The sequence below is a fragment of the Vidua macroura genome, chromosome 12, assembly GCF_024509145.1.
Source record: "Vidua macroura isolate BioBank_ID:100142 chromosome 12, ASM2450914v1, whole genome shotgun sequence".
Lineage (NCBI taxonomy): Eukaryota > Metazoa > Chordata > Aves > Passeriformes > Viduidae > Vidua > Vidua macroura.
The window spans coordinates 955,553-979,717 of record NC_071582.1 but is presented as its reverse complement, the minus strand read 5'-3'; the positions used below and the strand labels follow the sequence as shown (position 1 = coordinate 979,717).

General features: G+C 43.3%; 1 protein-coding gene across 2 annotated transcripts; it reads right to left on the bottom strand.

The window, feature by feature from the left end:
• Window positions 1–1,341: 1,341 nt before the first annotated feature.
• IREB2 (iron responsive element binding protein 2) lies at window positions 1,342–22,683 on the bottom strand. Of its 2 annotated transcripts, XM_053988511.1 has the most exons (22): window positions 22,604–22,683; window positions 21,906–21,995; window positions 18,663–18,828; window positions 17,395–17,532; window positions 15,154–15,375; window positions 13,494–13,563; window positions 12,297–12,480; window positions 11,583–11,722; window positions 11,031–11,202; window positions 9,842–9,942; window positions 9,288–9,404; window positions 8,023–8,182; window positions 7,104–7,239; window positions 6,429–6,513; window positions 5,665–5,821; window positions 5,273–5,397; window positions 4,862–4,966; window positions 4,448–4,590; window positions 3,857–4,004; window positions 3,645–3,767; window positions 2,932–3,117; window positions 1,342–2,316 (listed from the first exon to the last, which is right to left on the bottom strand). In XM_053988511.1, the coding sequence occupies exons 1-22, from the start codon at window positions 22,620–22,622 to the stop codon at window positions 2,206–2,208; spliced, it is 2,898 nt and encodes a 965-aa protein (XP_053844486.1). In that variant the 5' UTR covers window positions 22,623–22,683; the 3' UTR covers window positions 1,342–2,205. The 2 variants fall into 2 exon arrangements, with proteins under 2 accessions (XP_053844486.1, XP_053844487.1); XM_053988512.1 differs by lacking the exons at window positions 13,494–13,563; window positions 17,395–17,532; window positions 18,663–18,828; window positions 21,906–21,995; window positions 22,604–22,683 and having other exon boundaries at window positions 15,154–15,172.
• Between the last annotated feature and the right edge of the window lie 1,482 nt (window positions 22,684–24,165).

Here is a 24,165-nt window from a genome sequence, read left to right as displayed (position 1 = left end):
AGCGACCTGCTGTAGTGGTGACAACTCGCAGGTTAAGTCACATGCCTTGAAATTGCACTTCACCTCATCAGTCTGCCTTGACACGGCTTGGATCCCTGTCTCCTGAAGCACGGAGAAAGGGCAGGGGGCTGTGTTTCCTTCAAGCATTAGTAAATAGGCATGGAGTTGTAAATAGGCATGGAGTTGCAGTTGCATTATCTGCATGAGGCACCATTATGTACCAGCACTAAATTTCCATTTTCTCCCCAGTAACATTTCCTTGAACTAAATCATTAATATACCTTTGAGCTGGGACAAAACAGTATTACACACTGTTGTACAAGAAGTAGGATCTGCCCAGTCACTCTGGATAGAATTAATGGAAGTGTACCACAGAACAGGAACTTGTTCAGCATTCAAGAGAATATAATATTCAAAACCGCATTGATTTATCCCCCTCAGAACTGGCAGGAGCCACCGGAATGGTTTTCATCTCACCTAAAAGAAAATCACGTCTAACTAGTGAAATATAAAAACAGATTATACAGAACTTCAAATTTCAGTGAACTTTGTCTAACAAAACAGAAAAATAAATATCAAATTTATGTCAATCAAATTAGTTTGGCTTTTGAACTGTCAAAAAATTAATACACTGTATTGATATAATTATGCAAGAGGTTTGGGGTGTTTTGGGTTCAGAGCTTTTTTTAAAGGAATGTCAAACATACTATTTAAAGATTTGAACAGTTCATTTGTTAGTTCACAAGTCAACTATTTCAGTGTCTGGTTATAAAAGTACATGTAAATAAAGCTAATATAGTCCTCTTGAATGTTTTGGTATTTAAGACAACATTTATCAACAACAAAAATCCTTAAAACAAAACCTTGACAATTTATAGGCAAGTATTGCAGTTTTGTTCTCCAGCAGAAATGAAACTCTACGGAATCTGTAAGTGAAGTTATGAAGCTTTTCAAGACAGGAGCACAGGAAGAGCCTGCTGGAGCTGCAGACTCACGTGCACAGCTCAGACACCACCTGAGCTCTGAGAAGTGGGAACACAAGCCATGCTGCAGCAACTCTGCATCTCCTGCCAATATGAGCTATGGAACAGGGGCTTTACCCTCAGCGTGCTGACACTTTCAGCCACAGCTGGAATTCCACAATTCCACAGTGCCATGAGAGACAGGTTTGTTCAGTGCTCCGGGCTCCTCCTCAGAAGGTAATGCTCTGTAAGAGCTGGGAGCTGCCAGCATGTGAGAAAGCACTCAAAGGCAGTGTGGCCACCTGGCTCTTGAACATCTGACAAGTGTAATGTATTAGACAGGTTGTATTTAAAGCAGAGGAATTGAAACAGCCCTGGCAAATGTTTTAAAAGGCTTTAAAGGTTAAAACATTACAAGGAGGTACATTGATGATATTGTAGAGAGCACAATAAAAACAGACATCACAAACGACAAAGCGCGCCCCTTGAAGCAGATGTGACAAACTTCAATTGAAGGGCAAGAGGAAACATAGCTTAACCTGCCTGAATGAAACAACTGGCAGATTTGTTTTTAAATGCAGAAATATTTCCCATATTTCTAAGCACCCAGAATTTCACATATTTCATAGCTTGAGCAGTTTAAATTTCGATTCAGAGGAAATAAAATCCCAAAGAGGTAAGGAAGTCAACATCTGTGATACAGGATACCATGGGCCTCATGTGGACTGCTTTTTGTTCAGCCCATAACCTAAAGAAACTGAAAACTCAGTATCTTTTTTAAGCTCTGGTTGAGGGGAAAAAAAAAATCTGTTTGGCCTTTAAGATTCCATGCCATCTGCTACTCTTAAACCAACAAACAGCAGTACACAGATTTACAGGTGCAAAAAATGAGTGGAAACAACTGCAGAAAATCTTCTTACATAATAATCTTCAGCACAATCAGTTTCAATTTCGCATAGTTTATTTACAAAATGGTCTGATAAAACATCCCCTCCATACTTACAGCTCTCTTGTCACAATACACATGTTGATTTTAGCAATGTTTAATAGCACCATTAGAATATTATTTAAAATCAGAAAGGATCTCGTTGCAGTTACAATGATTCACAATCTTTACATCCATGGACGAAGTAACTTTGAGCACACTAGGACTGTTTGCAGTTCCACAGTACAGATTCCTGGGTTCACACAAGGCATTTGCTGAGTTACCAGTTATGCAGGGTACCCAGAGAGTCAGTAGCTACTATAAGAATCTTCGAGCCACAAAGTTTAGACTTCCACCATTCTTGTATAAAGTTATCTCCATGTTGTTTTCAAACAAGGCAATCACGCTGAATACTTTTCCAGTGCTTGTCTTCAAAAAAAAGCAAAAAAAAAAAAAAAAAAGAAACCAATTAAGCTTTGCTTTCACTTCCCCTTGCTTATTTCTCAGTCAACATTCTAACCCCAAGTTTTGTTGAACACAAGCAAATTCAGCCCTCTGATGTGCCTGTACAGCCCCAAGCCTGCTGGTGCCAGATGGAAGGCAGGCTTGTTGTAGTGCAATTGAGATGCAGCTGGGAGCATGCCAGGGGCCTGTTGGTAACCAAAGAACACCAGGTCCCTAAGATGGCACCAACTGTGTTATGGGCTTGTTTCAGAGCATGGAGAGCTGAAGCCTCTCTCAAATCATCACACTTATGAGAGACAAACTCAACTCTACCGTAAGACCGAGCCCATGAGGGGCAAAATACCACTGAGAACGATCAAGAATATCAGGCTGCATACAAAGCTGTGTACAAAGAACATGTGTATATGTACTTTGGGAAACTACAACAGCCATGACAAACTTCAGGCACGATTATAAGCTTACCTTCCAAGAGAATCTTTTCTTGCTTTGCTTCCTATCATCATAATTAAGGTTGTTTTTTTTTTTTTTTCCTTTGCATCAGAACATTCAACAGAGAAATTAAAAATATTGCAAAGATACCTTAATATCCAACGTCATTCTGGGCAACAGGTCTGGAGGGAACAATATAGAAAATTGCTCTCTGCCAGTGAGTCCCAAAGTACTTGGATTTTCCCCAGGACGAAACTGAAGTGGAGCGATGCCAATTCCAATCAGCTGACTCCTATGAACCTTCTCATAGCTCTCAGCTAGGACAGCTTTAACACCCTGCAAAAACACAAGCGGAGTGAAACACAGAAGTAACCTTCAAACACAGATTATGTCCAACATCTTGCAATTCCAACTCAGGAGCAGAGAGAGTGCTTTGCACAGAGTCCTTTCAGTACCCTGGTAGCATCATTTAGTAGGGTCCCAGCTAGATGGAAGCAACCAAGCCAGAGCAGGCCTATGCCGTGTGAAATGGAGTTTGTTACAGACAGTGACCATGCTGGGGTTAACAGGACATGAAGCAATGGCTGACTCGGAATATATTCTCAATATCAGTGGAAATTAGCCCCCAACAATGAGATACTGAACACCTCATGGAGACCAAACAGAGGTCAACATAGACAAATGCCTGATTTGTCTCAAGGTCTGGCATCCAAGACAGTAAATGACATAATGAGGAAATTCAGATCTATCCTGACTAGTGATTCTCTGCCATTAAGATTCTAACAAAGAAATTACACAATGTGTTTTTAGGCATTTCCAGAAAAAAACAAAACCACCCCCAAACCCAAACAAACCAGCAGTACCAGTAAAAAAGGCCCTTTTGCAGCCCAGTCTCTTGAGCTACCCAGTCCATACTTCTTTCCTGCTAGAATAATTACAGGAATGCCTTCCTTCTGGTACAGCTCTGCTGCTTCGAACACATCTAGCTGTGGAATGACAAAATGACACCATTTGAGTGAGTTCTAAACCTGCACTCCCCATTCCAGAGTAGCTGTGCAAACAAATATATTCCTACCGTTTGTCCAGATGGGAAGTGAATTGTTTTAGGAGCTGGTTTTCCTATGAACTTATTCAGAAGCTTGATATTTGCAAAGGTACCTCTTGTCATCACAGCATCATTACCTCTTCGAGCCCCATAAGAGTTGAATTCACGAGGTGTGAGTCTGAAATAAAAAGCAAATTGAAAGAAATCAGTTAAAGATGATCTGATTTAAAAGGATGTTATGACTTTTTTTCTTATAATTATTGCCGCATATCTAAGTCTTCAGTGGAAGATGCAAAGGACTGGACCTCCAACAAAAGTAATTATCCTAAATCATGAACAATGTGCAAATCACTGCTAGGTTATTCGTGAGGAAAGCTGCGATTTTAAATTAATTTTTTACAATTTTTTTTATGAAGCACTGCTGAAGCAGTGTGGCACTCACAGAAGAATTATGGGGAGACTAGCCTAGGAAACAGCCTACCTTACTATTCCTCTTACCATTACCAGCATATTTATGAACATCGATTAAGTATTTTGCTTTTCCACACGTAGTCTCTCCTTTCTGCAGACAGACATTTCTAGAGAAGGTGCAATGCCAATCAATGATTCAGCAGTGCTCACCCTTTGCTGGTCAGGTACTTGGCAGCAGCACTGCTCCTCGCAATGCTCCCGGCAGGGGAAATGTGATCCGTGGTGACAGAGTCCCCCAGGAACAGCAACACGTGGGCGTTCTCAACTGCCTGTGGTGGAACTGCTTCTTTGGCCTGACAGGGCGGGGGGAAACAACAACAGAGGGGAACAAAGGGAACATTAAACATTTTCTTCCATGAACTAGAGACATAAAACATATCTGCAGTATAGGAAGGCCCCTGGATGGACAGGCCCCACTCATTCCAGAGACACAAATATTTGAAAGACTGAGAAATATGAGCGATAATTAAATTTGTTAGTTCAACATTGAGGCTTTGCTGTAATAGCTATTCCTTTACTTAAATGCAATGCATATAATCTGGTGGATAGATCCACGCTACTTACAAGTTTATCAAAAAAAGAAGGACATCTAATATAAGTAGATTTTAAATCCCAGGGAAATAAAGTTGATTCTGGTGCTTCCAGTAAATTCCATCGTTTGTTTCCTTTCTAGAAAAAAGAAAATTAATCAAAAAGAACAGAAGTTAGTTTATTGTATTTTTACACTCAAAAACTAAAGACATACTGGTGATTTTATTAATTACTATTATTTAGTAAATAATTTTCTATTACATATTACAAGTTACATCACTGGGCATTACTTAGGAATCGCTTTTAAATACAAGTACCCATCTCAGTTAAGCCCTCCATTACTATAACAGAAATAAACGGCAAACCAATCACATTCAACTGCAAGATATCATAAAACTACAGTGAAATGCAACCTTTAAATTATGTAGAACAGACCACTCTTACCTCCATCTTTTCTTTCAATTCCTTAAACATGGATGATATCACACGCTCTTCCTCCACTGTGTGAAGTTCTTGTCGGGTGGGCCAAATATCTCGTAAGTAAATACTTTTGCCATTAAAGCCAGTGCCTGAGTAAGATTTTAAACACAACAGTAGTTTGGAAGAATGAACTATTAGACTTGGGATTTGTATTAGAATACAGATGTGTATATATTCAGGCCTGCAGAGATGGTACCAGACAGGCAAAAATTTGATCAGTTAAGTGAGTACTTTGCTTTAGCCACGAGCAAACCAAATATGGCTGTGCCTTCTCTTCAAATGCATTGTCTCTGGGCGCTGAAATCATGCACAGAAATCTGTGCCCACGTGCACAGAAGCTGCAGGAAAACACTCACCCAAGGGCTCCGTGTCAAAGTCTATGTGCACGGTGCCCGCGATGGCGTAGGCCACAACCAGCGGCGGGGACGCCAGGTAGTTGGCACGGACACAGTCACACAGGCGGCCCTCGAAGTTCTTCGTGCCCGACAACACCCCACAGGCAATGAGATCACCCTGAAAGGCAGGCCCACACATACTGGTCCAGCATTTGGAGTACTTCAACAGCTTATGCTATTTCTATCGACTAAGTCAGATGTGCTTTTAGCATTGCACTTCAAATATTTGCACTCTAACATAACAACTGAAAGGCATTTTGCTTTCTCTCACTACCCTTCTCTCTTTCTTTTTTGACCCTTTCACAGGCTCTCCTGTCACTTCATTCAACTCCTCTCCTGCCATTTATTTATTTTTCTTCTGCTTCAGAAGAGAAAAAAGCTGTAGCTGTTTTGACAGTGCTCGTTAAAACTATTCAAGCACACAGCTCTTTAATACCCTCCTCTTCACTTATGATACAAAATCTACACATTGCATCCTCTGCAAGATTAGATCATATGAATTTATCTTGCCATTTATAACTGTATTCTACAAATACCATTTATTACATTTATTTTACACAGCAATCAATTTGCATGGTCTCCCTCTAACAAGCAAATACACCAACAATATCATCTTAAGTCCAAACAAAAAATGAAGTGCATTTTGCATGGATTACTGTATTTCTCGATTGCTTAACTGAGTGAGAAATACATTTCTGTGTTCAACAAGCCAGCCAGAACTTTACCTGTTTTATTGCATTCCTGATGGCTTCTGGCAAAGGGGCCATGTTCCCAACACAGGTGGAACACCCATAACCAACAACCTCAAACCTGCATGGGAAAAACCAATCAAGTCACACATGGTCATGAGCCATTTGTTAACATAACTGCTTTTTCTTTTATTAACAATCCCTAAGAATTTTTTGTCTCTTGATAGTTAAGACTTTTTAGAAAATGAAGAACAGACACTACATGTCACTGATGCAAACCACAGCTGGGCACTGTTACAGAATATTGAACATATTCTGTTACTGTTACAGAGCAACGAAAACCATTAACTTGACAGCAGAACAACCCTTGACAGCAGCAATGATAAGAGAAGACAAATACAGACTTCTCCTGACAAATTTGCATCCAGCTTCCACTTTAAGAATACATCATCAATACATCCTGTCCTGCAAGTCACCTAAAATGAAGTAATTTGTGACTGGAAAACCAGCTCTGATGTGTTAGAGCTACGTACCATAAATTTTGAAGTGGAAATACAATGAAGCAGAATAATTTTAAGTCAGCAAGTAATCAAAACAGCAATCTATTAAGTTAGGAATTAGCCAACCCCAAATGAACAGCAATCCTATTTATCAGGCTGTACAACCCCCATATGCATCACTTGCCCAGGCTCACCCCGAGCCAGGCCTTACCCAAGCTTGCTGAGGTATGGCAGTACTCCACTGGAACTGAGGTAATGTGTAACCATGCCACTGCCAGGTGATAAACTTGTTCTGATGTAGGGCTTCACCACGAGGCCAGCCTCAACAGCTTTTTTGGCCAGCAGTCCTACCAAACAAAAAGGAAAAAAGGACACAGATTATGATTTGCATGTCCCTTCACAGGACATCTGAATGCTTCTACCTGAGTTAAATCAAGCATAAAAACCCCCAGCGGATTAGACAACTTTCAGTTTATTAAACTATTCAAGCAATGGCCTGAATAGTTTCTTAATGCATAATACCATGTAGAATTTTATTCCCATTTCTGGAAGGTAGACACCCATTTTACTTTCTCCAAGACAAATCTCTTTACCATGTTCTAGCTCACAGTGCCAATCCATTCAGCCCCAAGGGGAAGCTCACCTTGGCCACAGAGGATCTTAAAAAGAGGAGAGCAAGGTCTGACAGATGTGCTGTTCCAGCAAAAACATCTGCAGCTTGCAAAGGTATGGCAGATACCCCTGAAGCAATGACAGAACAACTGCTCAGCAGCACAGAGTTTCTGTGCTGGCTGTGGCATCACAGCTCACGAAGGATGAGGACAGGCTGGAAGCTAAAGCCCACCTCCTGCATCAGCTATGCCACTGTGCACTGACAGGAGCCCTAGACCTGCTTACTTGCTCTTATACTACCAGGTGTATAGATTTTATAATTCCTCTCCTTAATGCTGCTTTATGGGACAAACTTAAGATTGTATTATGGAAAAGCAACTCTCCATATATAACCCAGCCAGAACCTACAAGCTAAGTCTGCAGTTTCAAACCTGTAAAGAGAACCTACAAAAGTGAAGGTGAGGGCTGTGAAGCATGGGAGCACCATTAAGGTGCTGAGCTGTCTGGTCCCAACATACCTGCAGCAAGCATGACAGATGGATTGCAATTGTTTGTACAGCTGATGACTGCAGCAATGACAACGCAGCCGTGGGACAGCTTGTATTCATTTCCTTCATATTGAACAGGCACAATGTCATTCTGCTTCTCAGCTGCAATCTGAAACCCTTTAACACCAGACTGAGTGACAAAAATACATGTTAGCAATTGTTGCAGTACAGAAAGGATGACATTACAGCAAGACCAAGTGAACACTGGTTTTGAAATAATACTCAGCTGTGCCACTAGGAACCCGTACATGATTTTAAAAGCAGCCCTCTGTCTGTACACGGGTCTCAGCCTTCTTCCTTCACAACAGCTTTAACTTTGCAACAGTTGTGAACAAACGTCAGTCAGTGTGTGGCTGTTCCACAGCTCACTTCCTTGTATACATTGAAGAACATCCCCTTAATGTCTAATCCACACAATACTTGTTCCTGAATTAGAAGCACGTCCAAGATTTTAATTGCAAGAGCGTGGTAACTAAACTAGAGTAGGTCCATTAGCATTTTCCACACTCACCTGAGTGCTCTTCAGCACTCAAACACCCTCCAGAGGTCTCTTTCAACCTCACACTTTGTCTTCCACCATCAGCTATGATCTCCTTCCAGCACAACTGAGCCACAGTACCACAGGCCTCATTACAAGCTGTTTTTAATACTGCTGTAAGTCTTGAGCATTAATGATAAATGAAATGAAAATGAAAGTACATTCCTGTATCAGCTGCACTCTTCAGGTACCCATGGATATCCCTAACCAAAACCAGTACCTTCAGAGTAAAAACTTCACTCTGTGAAGACCAATTAAGCTGTAAGGAAAAATCATTTGCTAATGCAAGAACCCAGAACATTCAGCTACAAATCTTGGCAGTCTTTCTGCATCTTCTTTAAGGTGTGATGAGTTTTCTTAGGGTAAGTTCTGTTATGGAAATTAAGTAATATAAGACTGTTTTAAAAAACGCTGAAAATGTGCAAATGTTTGCTAAGCTCACACTATGGACCACCTAAAGTTCCTTCTCCCTAGCAATCTAAACTGTGAAGTTAAGGACTTTGGGACACTCATGTTCCTGCCAAACACACCTATGATTTACTCTTGGGGTGCCTGTCAAGCAAGAACAGAACACCCTGGAGAAGCAGTTGTGCAGCAATAAGGAGGGCTCAGTAGGTATGCAAGGAAAAGGTAACACAACATTTATTCATGTGAATGATAGGAAATACCTTTTGAAGCGAGCATCAGCAATACAAACCTTTTCATTTAAGCAGGCTTGGAAGTCACTTTTCATGTTATTAACAGCCACTCTATCTTGGGATCTCTTGGGGCCACTGACATATGGAATTATAGAACTGAGACTAACTTGAACGACCTAAGAAACCAAGAAACAAAGTGCAGGCATTACCAACCCCAGCCCAGCAGTGCATGGAATATATTCCTGAGACACCCAGGAACTCTTGTTCCAAATTTAAATGTTCTCAGACATTTAGAACTCTGGGATTCCATTTTCAACACCTCTCACTCAAGAGGCTATTCCTCTTATTCCAAATGTTTTAACATTATCTGTAACTTTATGACCATTCACAGTCCTTGGGATGACTGGAATTCAGTATCTGTATTGACATGATGTTACCGTGCTTCCCTTCTTATCCCCACCCCCTCTACATTTTACAAACTCTGCTTTCTCAAAACTCAGAGTTAATAAAAACAACTTTGCTGAAAGCAATGAAAGTTACAGTGGGAGACGAGACTGTGAAATCATCTGTAGTTATTTATGAGAATCAAATAAACAACTCCTTTCAAGCATACCTGGGAATACTGAGGCTCTCTGGAAGAACTCTCATCATTTCGAAATAACTTCACAGCTTTAAGATATGCTTCTGTGACTTCAAGCTTGGCCTTATCAAAACCTAAGGAAGGTCATGTCAAACATGAGAAAAGTTACATTAAAGACATAAATAAAATAAATCACACAACTTACAGACATTCAAATTGCTTTAAGTGTAATATTCAAAGTGCTTTTTTTCACCACTTCCATATCCCAACTTCTATTCAGGAATGACACACAAATGAAAACATTTATAAATTATTACATTTTTTTTCTAAATTATCTTAACTTTTCTTCTTATGTCAAGGAACAAAATAAGCTATTCCAGCTCTAGCAGTGATAACTCTTACTAAATTGACAGTTGTGTCCCTGAAGTCCATGAGGCTTTTCCATGTTAGGGTTTCCTTGTCTAATACAGCCCCTGTGCTTAGCTGACAATAGGCAGTGTAGCTGCCTACTCTTCCAAACCCATTCATTTGCTTTGCATTGATCAGACAAAAATGTTTGCCATTGAAGGCATTTAACTCTTATTTGAAAGTGACAGTTTTCAGTCTCAGAAAGTCTCACTCATGAATGAGCTTTTTTTGGCATCTGCCACCCTGTGGTTTCCTGTTTGCAGTAGCTTGATAAGGAACTGACATCCTCCTTGCTTAGCTTGAGATGCCAGTGAAATCATGCACTTCAAAGGGAAACATAAACCACTGGGAAAAATCAGAGACATGTTCAGATTTGTTCTGCAGTTTCACTTATTAATAATAATAATTTTAAATTTTGATTTTGCAGGGAATCTCCAGGTGGTTATTGGATTAATTTCAAATCAAGAAGACTTACATTCCAAACATATTTCAAAATAAGTGAAAACTTCCTTAATATTTTTATAGGCCTACATACACTTCCACCATCCAGGACTCTGGATGTTGAAAAGCAATATCACGTTGGTAAATCAGGCATTAGACAAATGGACCAGACTGGACACAAACCTCAAGCACAAGTCTAATTACATGTTAAATCCACATCAGAACTCTGCAGAAAAGCACCACATAACAATTAAGGAGTTTTAAGCAAAAACTCAATAGTTCTTACACTGAGTTTTTTCTCAAGAGCAAAAAACATATTACCACAACTGAAAACCACAATTACAATGAATCCTTGCTTTAGTTTAATATTTACCTGCATGCTTTAAGTGCTTCAATGTCACATTATCAACAGGGAAAAAACTCAGAATAGCACCATATTCAGGACACATATTTGCTATTGTGGTTCGGTCTGCTACGGACAGTTGGGAAACACCACTCCCAAAAAACTCCACAAATTTTCCAGCCACATCAGCTTGTCTAAGATGCTGTTGGAAAGAACACACAATACCTGGTATACGAAGAGGTACAGTGCAAGCTGTGCTTGTTACAATTCACAAGTCATGAGCATTTAAAACAAAAAGTTGAAACCCTAAAGCCAATGTTTGAAAAAAAAAATATAAAATTGTTATGAATTATTTTTGGTTAAAGAGGGTCTATAAGCAAACCATTATAGAGGGGAAAGGAAAAAAACCCACTACTTCAAAGGACTAGCAAATAAAAATGGTTAGAGATTATTTGTACCTTTCTGCACTGCCATGATTAAAGGTGTACTAAAAACACTCCCCTCACTTAATTCATTTCTCAAGCAACACTAGCAGTACTTGCATTAATCTCTGTGTTGTTTGAAAAGGCATTGAACTCTTACCTTTGTGATGCTGAGAACGATATCTATGGATGTGGCAAAGGGGCTGACCGTGCCTGTCAGCTCACAGCCCACCACCTCAGGCAGGGTGAGGGTGAGCGGCATTCCCAGCATCACCGCTTCCGTCTCAATGCCCCCGACGCCTGCAGGAAGAGTGGGACACGGCTTGTCACACCTTCACCGACCTACACTCCGTGTGTTCAGGCCCCAAAAAATAATAAACCCCGCTATATTAAGCCTAAAGACTCATGATGATAAACATATTGCTGCTTTTCTCTCACAAATGAAGGGCATCGCTCCATTTCCAACAAGGACACAGCAAGACATTTAGAAGTTCCATTAAATATTTGCACATCAAAAATAAAATCAAGAAGACTATTGCTCAAGTCAGACATCACAGTCAACTAGAAAATATTTTATATCTAAAACTAATCTTCTGTGAGAAAAGAAACTTCCACACAAATTTCTGCTGTACAAACAGCACCTATTTGAATATCAGCTCGTTTTGGGTTGTTTTCTCTTTAACTTACAAGAGATTAATTACAATTCTCAATGGAAAGAAATGTTATTCAAGATTACTTGTAGACAAAAAAGATTCAAAGCAGTAATTCAAGACAGTCTGTTATGCTTGAGATACAGACACCCAGTGGGAAGAAATATTTTTTAGTGAAGCTTTAGTTGCCTTTCCAAGAGCAATGAAGTTCTGAGCATACTTACCCCAGCCCAAGATACCCAAGCCATTTACCATGGTTGTGTGCGAGTCTGTGCCAACCACGCTATCGGGATGCAGGAAATCTTTCACATCAAAAACCACTCGGGACAAATATTCCAAGTTCACTTGATGCGCCATTCCAATCTCGGGTGGAATTACGGAAATATTCTCAAAAACTTTTGAACTCCACTGTAATTTTTCCAAAAGGAGAATAAAAGAGTTGCATTTTTTTCAAAGCTATATTCAATTCTCAGAACATAACTAAGAAGACAGAATGAACACACAATAAGAGGAGTCCTTGCTATTTATCTAAGTGGCTTTTGTCCCTTTGTCAAACAGAGCCCTTGGATACATTCTTAACCATCAACAAAAGCTTTCACTGAATTCCTCTGAAGGCTGAATCAGTAATTCATGCCCCTTTCAAAAGTGGGGCTGCAGAAATCTCTTACCTTCCAGTTCACACAACTGATTACAAGCCCACCTAAAACTGGTAATCAGACAACAGAACCTAAGCACTTGTGTCTATAGCAGAATTTGTTTTTGTAGCATAACTGAGTTTAGGTTTGAAACCACTTGCAAACTCAGGATGGTACATTTAATAGACTTGACACGGAAACTTGTAACAAGATTCAGCTTGGCCATTTCCTTCTTTAGTAATGTAAAAGCTAATTTGCAACTTTCAGAAAGGAACCTCTAGTCTACATCCACGAAAAGAGTTTTAGATCATTGCAGTGAATTCCTTATCCACATCAAAACAGAGGACAAGGATCAAACAGGAATGCTGCAGAGCCCTGCCCAGCAGCAGAGAAGCTGATGTTCACCACAGGACTTCTGCTGCTCAGTTTAAGAGCAGCCGTATCTGAACACTGGTCTCTACTCAACACTTCCAACTCCATGAACTTTTGTTAACACAGTTATGGATAAATGACCCTTTCAGCCAGAAACCCACTGTGACCTAAGGCACTGAGCTCATGAAAGGCATTAAAAACACCAGTGCTTCATAAATCCCCACTGACAAGAACCAAATCAGAGTAAACTCTTTCAAGTTAGAAAGTCAATTTTCTTCTCTTGTTTAAATTCAGATTTGAAAATTTGACATTTCCAAATGATTACATTTAATTTATCACCTAAACCTGAATACTAGTGGACAAATGACTCTTAAAAAAGCCCAAACCACAAAGCCTGCAGGTACACAGACGTACCTTAAAAAATTGAAGCCTCTCTCTATTTCTGCCAAATTCCATCTCTTGATTTTTCAATACTGTCTCAGGCCTAGGAAGAAAACAAGTTTACAAGTACTGTCATAATTTATTTCAAATTACACAAGAACAAGTTGTAGTTTGTTTGATGAAAGACTTATTTAAGCCTGCAGGAGTCTTTGAAGAGGTTTATTAGAACAAAGATAATTGCTTCCCTGCAGCAAGCTTTCTGTAAACAATGAGAAATAGCTGATTTCATATGTGCTGTGTCTGAGAACCTGTTTATTCTAGGTATGGTTTGCCTAAAGTGCGTGATCTCAAAAATACTTTGAAAGATCTATTCCAAGCATGTACTACAATACACAGAAGCTTTTGCTCCCTATCAGTTAACTCACAGGCCTGCACATCTCAAAACGCCATACATTAAAGAACCACGATGTTCATTAGTTCAATTGTAACTATCCTCCATTTTTATATTTCCCTCCAAGCCACAAGTTTTTCTTCACAAGAAGAACATCAGTACAGTCTCATTAAATGAACTATCTTTTCTTTGTGTGTGTTATTTATTAAGATACTGATATTTGTTTGTAACAGAGTAATCCATAATTTAAGAGGAATAACCTCTGCTTTGAGCATCTGAATGAGGAAGGGAACACACTTGCTATATACCAGGAAGGAAGTCCTCAATTCTTAGAAGTGTATTTCACTCTGAAGTCATGACACTTCTGTTTCTTTTCTGCAGCAGGTCAGCAGCTCTCCTGCCTCACCAAGCCCCGAGGGACAGTCAGCGTTCACCCTGCAGCTTCATAAATACCACAGCTGGTGTGCTGTCAGAACACCATTGCTGCTGAAAATGTCACTCCTGCATTCCTACACCTGCACTGAGCAGGAGCATTTCCACATCCATAACACTACCACAGCATTCCACACACTATCACTGTAGGATACAGATCTGATCAGCTCTTCAATTGTACACCTGTCCAGCACAGGCAGATAGGGATCTCAGCAATCCATCAGACAAAGAGGCAGCAGCTGAAGGAGGGCAATTACACATAATTGGCATAGATGGAACAGTGTGCAACGCCCTGTTACTAACACAGAAATCTAACACAGCACAGGCTCCCCTGGGCTACTACACGGGCAGGATATTTACTGAATTTCAACTCAGTGACAGATCGGCTGTGAGATCCTGTACAGGCTGGGGGATGATGTATAGCCTAGTTCTTAGTTCTTTAAGAGCAAGAGACTTCTGAAAAGTTATTACAAAAATCTATGAGTTACTTTTAGAAAGAAACTCATGCTTCCTTGAGTTACTCAATCAGGCTTGCTTTGCAACAGACTGAGAATTACTCCTATGCCTAATTGTTGCTGTAAAGAAATGAGAGAAGTAGTAATATTTAATTTAAAAGTCACACCCATGAGCCAACAGGGGCCATCTGCAGAGTGTTCAGTAAAGCTCTTCTTGTAAAAAGCAAAATTTGCAGACTAATTCTTGTCTGCTACATCTGACCTACTTCTAGATACCGAAACAACTTATCTGTGGCATGGGTGAAAACTACAGAAGGATGTTTAAAAAAAAAACAAGTCCCATTTCCCTGAGCTGTCACAGGCAGTGCTCCACAACACAAAGGTACGAGGCAATTTAGCAAAGGAGCTCTCTTACTCAGGCACAGGCTGCAGGTGGAAGGGGCAGAGGATGGGGGTGTTCTCGATCTGCGCGGAGAAGGGTCCCGAGCTGCGGCCGGCCTCGCCTGCGCCGCACGAGCCCTGGCAGCTGCCCTGGCCCCGGCACGGGGGCAGCTTCCGCAGCGGCGGCTTCAGCGGGGACAGCCTGGCCAGTGGCTTCTGCTCGCCCCCACCGGGGTTGGGAGCGTTCTGGATTGCACTGCAACATCAAACACAGCATTCATTGAGGCACCGGCAATGCGCTTCTTCATGCACACACCCTGCACCTTCCCACCCCTGCTGGTATTTTTTGCAATCCCTTCGACAGATTATAAAACAGTATCGGAAAAAAGAGAGTTATTTTATTACAATCCTGTTGCCAAGTAAACTATCGCTGGATAAACTTAGTTAAGTAATGTAGTGTGGTAAGAAGTGAACAGAACTGGATTGTCTGAAAGATTAACACCAAACAACTCCTTCCATTTGTTCACAACAGACCAGAAATCTTTCTAAACAGCATTGCAAAGGCTGAACCCAGAGTTTTGAACTTGGAAGATGTGGGTAGAGTCTCATACAAATGGTCGACTGAACTTAGTGCTGTACGTGTTCTATTAAAATCACAGAGGAATGATTGCAGGCAAAGCTTTCTCAAGGAAATAAACATAACCTGATCATAATTAGGCTTTTTATACAAATTCTTGAATGTACAGATAAATTGTACACAATATTCAAGCCAGTCAGAAGAAAGAGAGAAAAACCAGGATTTTTTTAAAAAATAAAGTCCATATAGCACACTACCTTCTATTTGTGCAACATTCGGTCTCTGCAGGAGAGCAAAGAAAGCTTATTGTGAAAAACTAATGACTTTCACCTCTCTCCCTAATTATTAAATCACAAAACTGCAGTTAAAGCCACTGCTTTCTTCTGCCTCAGTAACACAGCCAGATCCTTAGTTATCCCAAGTGCAGGGCATTGCCTGGCCTCAGCAGATACCTTGTCTAAATCCCACCGCAGCCCACCAGGCTGTAACCCACAGATGGGAGCTCTCTATAAAAGCAGCACAAACCACCCTGCAGACACGGGTTTCTTATCACAGGCCAGCAGCTGCTGAGCCCCCACAGCTTTCCAAAGGAACGCTCCAGAGCCCGGATTTATCATTACAAAGCAGCACGCGAAGACCTCTTGCCAACACTTGGTCTGCCTGATAATTTTAGGCTGGCCTAATTGCAAAGGAATCAGCTGTCCCTCTGGACCCAGGCATGGACAGAACACAGAACTGACACAACACATATGCAGGACAACAGATCATCCGCAGTTTTTGCTCTTCTGCTACTCAGCAAACTGAAATCCTGTATTTGGAAGGTTGACAGAAATGACTCACACACCCATGTCCTTTGACCACGGGCTTTTTCCCCATGAACTTTTAAAATTTCCAAAGAGCCTGAGCAGTTTATGCAATTCTGCCTTCATTTTGGAAGGCTCCACAATTGAGAGGCAGGGGACAAGGTGAAGGGAAGCTGCACTATTTTAGTATTTACTTCAGCAAGCACTAAACAAAAGCTCCAAGTTTTTCCTCCTGTGCAGTATTTATGTTTCTAGCAAAGGCAGCCCCAGGCTGTATTCATCACACCACTGCCTGTCAGACAAAGAAAACCACGCTGGTAGCTATCCAGTTCCCTTACTTTTCCAGACTTCTCCAAGTACTTCTCTCTCTGAAAATATCCACAGCCTCATTTACGTGGTGTTAAATCAAAGCCCATAAAAACCCAGACTAGTCACAAGCCATGGGCTACAATGACAGTCTTTTAAAATGCCCAGCAGAATTGCAGGCCCCTTCTCTGGAGCTGTGACAAGGCAGCCATGTTTGGAAACAAAGTTCTGTTTAACTTGAACAACAAAATCAGAGCAAAGCAAAACAACAAACGCCCTCTGCCTCATTCTCTTGATACACGTTATTTTCTGGAAACCATGCCAGATCCTGTTATTTCAGCAAAATCTTGCCCAGAATTTGGATTATCAGTCAGCTTCACCCATAAGACCTCACAAACATTCTTTCTCTCCCTCAAGAGTGCTTATCCATTTTTATCCAGCCCTTTTTCATATACTACCACATCTTGTTTTAGGGATCACATATGGCAATTGATTTGATGGGATAGTCACAAGACCTAAATGAATCCACACTTCAGTGCCAGACAAAAATGTATCACTTGTAAAAATAAAATTTAAAAAACTACGTCACCATTTGCCGAAATCAATCTGCAGAGAATGGTCAACAGTGAGATCAGTTGGGCAGGCAGGATTGACTTTCACTGGATCTCCTCCAGCATTTCTCACAGCTTCCCTCATGGCAGCAAAATCCACCATTGCTGGAATTCCACTGACAGATAGAAAAGCAAAATAGTAAAACATCATGAGACGTTAATTCACTGAAATGCACAAACTTCTTTTTCATTTTATCCAAGTCTAGAAGCAGCTATATCCTATTTCAGAAAATACACCTGTTATTCTCTAAACTTTAAAGGACTTGAGCCGTTTTTGAAGTCACTGGAGTTGGTACACCCTTCCCAATGCGCAACAGCGTGTCTGAAGGCAACGTACCAAACAAGAACATGGGACCATCTCAAAGATAACCACGCTCCTCTTGTGTCTTGCTTTGCTCAAGCGTGATGGTACTTCAGTAGAGAAGGGATCTTTAGATACTCCTTACCTTTACAACAGGACCTTGCTATGCAAGTAAAGCTCGTGCTATACATTTAACACCTCAGCGTGTATCATTCGTCTAACAGAGCCATTTCTGAAGCTTGTAGCATTTCACAATATTTTATTGCTGTACAAAACAGACAGAGGCAATGTTTACAGAACACAGTAGTACATAAATCTTATTGGTTTTGCCTGCTAAGCAAATATTACCTCATTTTTATTATCATCACAATTCCTTTTTTTAATTATCTCACTTCTTAATAAATACAGAGAGTCAGCAAGACAGCTTAAATGGAATATTTGCAAATTGCTGAAGGGCTGCCCTGTTAGCTATACCATAGTCAAATCACTAAGAAAGTTAACATCCTAAGAAGCTGCTTTTTCTAGATATGCATTATGCATGGATTCAACTGGATTACTCATTGCGGAGTAAGCAATATCTAATCCTCAATTATCTCAAGGAAGGACTGGCAGTGACAGTGTGAACTATCAACCATCTGGCTCCAGCCAAAACATCACCGTTTCCCTTTGTTTTCTGGCTCTTATCCTGTAAAGTGCTCCTTGCAGGCCTGCAGTTTCAGCCTCGCCAACCTGCCCCAAAGCCAGAGTACCCTACAGAGCAACTCCTACCCTGGCATCATATGGAATTATCAGGAGAAATCTACTGCACAGCAGAGGCAGTGCATGGGTTTCTACCTGGGTATCAAGAGGAGAGGTGTGATTTATTCTCACACCAAAGAATTCAACACAAATTCAGTGAGTTTGCACAGGTTCTTTTGGGGGTTTTGCACACACCCACACACTTACGTGAAGTCTTGAAGAACAACTCTGGCAGGACAGAAGGGCACTTCAACATGGTTCTGTTTTGTTTTCCAGTCCAAGATGTTCATAGCATCCGTTTCTTTCACCAAGAAGCCATCACAGTTACGGACACTGGACTCAAACAACACTCGGATGGAGTAAGGCAGAGTATCTGGGGTGAGGCAAGGGACAGACCCCATGAGCACAGCACTTGCAGCTTACACAGTTCTTTAAAAGTACAATTTCACATTTCTGAGGAATTCTGGTTTTTTTTTTGGTTTTTTTTTTTTCCTAGGGTTTGGAAGGATGAGAGCTTCAGGAGCCTGCTTTTCCAGTTGCCTTTGGGTTTGATCTTCCCTACACAATATGGAACAGAGTTGCAAAATGTATGCATGGATGTGTTATCCTATGGGACTTTAATGGGAGATCCCAATGGCTTGTGTACACTGATCAGACAGTGATATTTAATAAGGCATATTAGGCTGGCAGGGGAGAGATGCAAGGAATATAGTCCTGGGATTATTGATCAGAGCAGGACAAAAGCAACAACTACTGGAATATGGAAAACCATTTTAACTGTAATTTTTGCCTTTCCATAATTCAAGATACCAATCAACCAATGCCAGAATATTATTTTTAATAAACAGTGATACAAAGACCAGAAACTATTCTGCCATGCACCTCTATCAAAATTAACATACTCCCTAAAATATAAAGAACATTTCATTAAATACAGCTTAAGTTAGTTTGCTACTGATATGAATCAAGGTACAGACAAGCAGCAGTTTCCTTCACAGAAGAACAGGGGAAATGGAAATTAAATAAGATGAAGAGAAAAAATAAAAAAACCCAGTGTCACTATTCACTGCAAACAAAACAAAATAACCACTAAAGAAAAAAAAATCAAGACTGATTGACATTTCTCCCTCAAATCCCACTATTTTCAGCATAATTCAAGCAGGCAGCTAGCTTCACAAGAACAGTGAGAAATCCTAAAAAAAATTAGCTGAAGGAAGGTGAAACAATTAAGTTCTGGCTTTAATAAAAAAAAAATTAGTGGTCACAACCTAATCCAATGGTTTGGTCACAAACTACTAATACAGAACTTGCTGACTCTGTTTTCACTGTGTCTTTCTGAGATAATATCCACTGTTGTCTAATTAGACAAGTCACTATTTTGAGTTTAAGATTTGAATAAGTTTGAGTATAAAGATGTCATCCAAAAGGTCTCATGAACCTTCATGCCACCACTCCCTTGATTTAAAAGCCAGATTCCCAGAGAAGAACTTGTTTGCTTTCTTGTGGGTTAAAAATCTCACTGCCCCAGGGGCTCTCAGCACCAGCTGCTTCTCTCCACGAGGCACCAGCAGGTCCTATCTGCAACTCAGAGCAGTTTGGGGCTTGCAGGGCACAGGACAGCTCCAGAAAGGAGATCACATCCGGCACAGGGCCCTCCAGGAGGCTCCGGGACTGCGGTGGCACGCGGGGGCTGCAGGCAGCGCTGGGCTGGCTCCCCCGAGGGGACGGGAGATGGTGACCGGGCTGCAGTGCCCAGCGCCTCCCGGGGACTGCAGCCAAGGGGAGGCTGGGCGTCGCTGAAGTGCCAGGGGGCAGGAAGGGATAACTGGGACCGGCCACCAGGGAAAAGCAGCTCACAGGAGCACGGTTAAGCACAGCGTCACGGGAGGCAGTGGAATCTCTGTCCTCCCAGGCTGGCACAGCTTAACCATGGAAGATTCCCCACATGAGCTCCAGCCCATGCAAGAGCCTGGTCTAAATCTCCACGTCCTCTCTGCCCTAAATCCTTCTGAGCTCTTCTCATTTGCCCCATAAGTCTTAAAACACTAGAAAACTGGTAACTAAGCCAATTAACATTTACATTAGTAATCTGATTAATATCAACCGGCAATTAATGTCAAATTACAGCCAGACAGGTAAAACTCAAACAAACGCAGTGAGCAATTCCAGACGCTCAATTTGTTACCAGTGCTGTCCCATACTGTGTCTAGATGTTATTTAGTACTTTGCTACCTTGAAGTTAACACGAGGCTTCCAGCTTCTGCACAGAAGTTTCTATTGGAAGACAAAGACCCTCTTAGTGCAGTCTGTTTGGACTCCTGACAATATGTTCAGGAATACCCATTGCTACTGCAAGCTTTATGGCACATTTTAGCAGAAAGTTGTATACTGTTTTATTTCCACTCCTGTCATGAGGCGTTTCACAAAACTGCTGTAGAACTGCTTGGGTTTGTGACTAGCACAGCACTGCCTCTCACTGGGCCAAGCACTGTTTCCTCCATGTGTGCTTATCTGAAAGACTGACTCTGTTACTACAGGCGGGGGAAATCTGCAAGAGCACACAGCTGCTGCACAAAGTTTCAGCAGACACTGTGCCTCCCTCCCCTTCTCTTTAAACAACACGGAGTTAATAATTGTGCTCAAATATGGGTTTAAAGTGAAATATCCACTGTTGTTTTTTTTTATTCAAGAAGAATAGCACAAATTCTGTGAATACAAAAGAATTCAGATCTTGCAAAACTGAAAAAAAAATAGCTGAAATGCCTTTACTAAGCAGCCCATATAAGTATTTCAGTTTAACACGAAGACAAAGGGAGAGAATAATGCCAGCATGCTTTGATTACCTGCAAGACTACAGCCTGTTCCAGCTGGCACCGAGCGAAGCTCCCTCCCCGTGTGGGCTCCCCTCCCACCACACGTGCAGCTCTGTGAAAGGCACTTGGACACAGAGACCCGATGAAGGTCTCACTGGCACAGACAGCCATTGCATGCTAATGACAAGCCGAGATTAAGCAACAGCGAGAGCACCACAAAACCTCACCCTGCAGCAGGAGTCGTGTTCTGACAGACAGGCACCCACTATGTGAGGCTGCTGGGGAGGAGGAGCTAGAACACCATGAAGCTCTACGGAACTACAGGAAAAGCTGCGTTTATTTTTGAAGCATTAAATAGGAGTTGTCACTTCATTTTTTTTTTTTCCCCAAAAGTGAGTAATTCTTCTGATTTGGAATACTGTAGAAAACTGCAGAAACACCTGCACTTTCTCCCTTAGTAAAAAAAAACCCTACGGGTATTACCCCTGCAAACTCCATAAAGCACTAAGAAATCGGGATATAATCAGCTTCCGAACGCACCCGTCAGAAATTGCTCCCTGCACCTCCTGCCGCCGCAGGGCACCAGGGGTGCAGTTCGCAGTTTGTACACCCCGATCACCCCCGGACAGCATCGTACCATACTTGGCGCCTCCGAGCTTCGACACATTGTAAAACTTTTTCTCTGGGTGGCTTTCCAAAGCTTCAATGGCGGGCTGGTAAGGGCTTCCTGCGGGACGAAACAAACAAAGTTACAGCCACAAAACAACGGGTGGTTTCAGCGCTGACTGAGGACTCACAAAAAGAGATTTCACTTCTGATTCTGCCAGAAATAACGTTCCTCCCGACTCTATCTGGAGCCAACATGGAAAGGTTTCTAAATGGATTGAGACAGCTCGTGATGCAGATGTGTGACTAAGGTGAGTTTTAAAAGCACCGCTAATCGTAGGTACATGCAGGTCAATGCAGGTCGCCAGCACAGCCTGAACACACCTGACCTTTGTTGTCTCACTTCGCCATCTACACGCAGGATAAGACACCTCACCAGCGCAGATAAGAGACATGGGTTTTAATACGGCAGGAAGCACAAAGCATTGACTGCCAAGCCAACGTCAAGGGAACAAGACACAGAAACAAAGGTCGGAGCAGCCATTAGGTGCTCGGAATAAATAACCCCCGGGAGAGAGCAGACAGCGGGGCGGGGACGGGGCCGCTCTCCCGCGGACGGACTCCCGTGGCCTGGGACAGCGCCGTTCGGCGGCGAAGAGGGCGAGGCGATGCCCCGGGGCCGCGGTGCCCCGGCGGGCGGCGGGGGGGGCAGTCCCCGCAGTGACCGACCTGTTCTGGGAGGGTCCATCGCCGGCGACCATGTCAGCGTGAGGGAGCGGGCCGGGGGGCGCCGGCGGGCCGGCAGCTCTCGCGAGACTGCGCCCGGCGCCCCACCCCGCAGCCGCAGCACGCCCCGCTCTCGCGAGACTGCGCGCCCTGCCCAGGAGGAGAGGGCGCGAGATCGCGCGAGCTCCGCGGCGAGGGCGGAAGTAGCCGGGAGCGGGCGGCCGCTGCTCTCGCGATAGCAATGACGAGCGCGCGGGCGGAGCTGCCGGCCGGGACGCGCCGGGGGCGGGGCCGCGAGGGGGCGTGGCCGCTCCGGGGGCGGGACCCCACAGGGGGCGGGGCCGCACGCCGGCGCGCTGGCGCCGCCTGGCGGCGCGGCGCGGTCCCAGGCGCGGCCCCGAGCCATCCCGGGCGCGGCCCCGAGCCATCCCCGAGCACGGCCCCGAGCCATCCCCAGCGCGGTCCCGAGCCATCCCGGGCGCGGCCCCGAGCCATCCCGGGCGCAGCCCCGAGCCATCCCCAGCGTGGCCCCGAGCCATCCCAGGCGCGGCCCCGAGCCATCCTGAGCGCGGCCCCGAGCCATCCCCGAGCCATCCCGGGCGCGGCCCCGAGCCATCCCGAGCGCGGCCCCGAGCCATCCCGGGCGCGGCCCCGAGCCATCCCGAGCGCGGCCCCGAGCCATCCCGGGCGCGGCCCCGAGCCATCCCGAGCGCGGCCCCGAGCCATCCCGAGCGCGGCTCAGCGCAGCCTGCGAGGCTGAGAGGCGCAATGCGCTCTAAAGACCGTCCGCTCCCATTTTAAGCTCCATCCGACCTGACGTTGAAGGCTTCCAGGCATGAGGCACACGCGGTGTCCCTGGAAAGCCCATTCCAGTGCCTCACCACCCTCACGGTAAAGAATGTCTTCCTACTAGCTCATCTAAATTTCCCCCTTTGAATTTGTACCCATTCCCCCTTGTCCTGTGACCATAGTTCCTGCCCGCCTTCCCTGTAGGACCCTTTCAGGTACTGGAAGGCGCTGCGAGCTCCCACAGACCGTTCCCTTTCCCAGGCCCGAGGCCTTCCCGGCCTGTCCCCTCAGGGCAGGCGCTCCGTGCCCCGCGGCCCCTCGGCAGCGGCTCCAAGAGCTCCGGCGAGTGTTACGAACAGTTTCCACGTGTTCCCCAGAGACGCGGGCAGGGCCCTCCTAGTTCCCATGGCAACACTAAAAAAAAAAAACTACTAACTCTAGCTAAGTACCGATATTGAAATGCTAATTAGCTAATTGCTGTGTTTGTTTTCTCTAAGCTACCTGGACATAACCGGCCTCCCACCCCTCCACGCTGCCACTCTGGGACTAGCATGCAAATAAAAACCCCTTAGGATCATGGGAGTATTTTTAGGAGATAAAAAGGAATATAAATCAAAAACTGAACACAATAGAGGAGTCTAGACAAATGCCCTAGCTGAGGAAGAGGGAAACACATCCCCTGATTGACTTTTAACCGTCTCCATCACCTAAGAAAGAACAGACTGTATTAGGCTCTGAGAAGCAGGGAGATACAGAGAGTCTTGGTGCTGCCACCA

Excerpts from the sequence above, each read along its gene's own strand:
- IREB2 (XM_053988511.1), bottom strand. Across the intron at positions 15,376-17,394 it reads CAGATTGATTTCGGCAAATG|TGCAATCCAGAACGCTCCCA; the intron begins GTGACGTAGTTT and ends TTGATGTTGCAG. Across the intron at positions 3,768-3,856 it reads ACTTCCCATCTGGACAAACG|CTAGATGTGTTCGAAGCAGC; the intron begins GTAGGAATATAT and ends GTCATTCCACAG.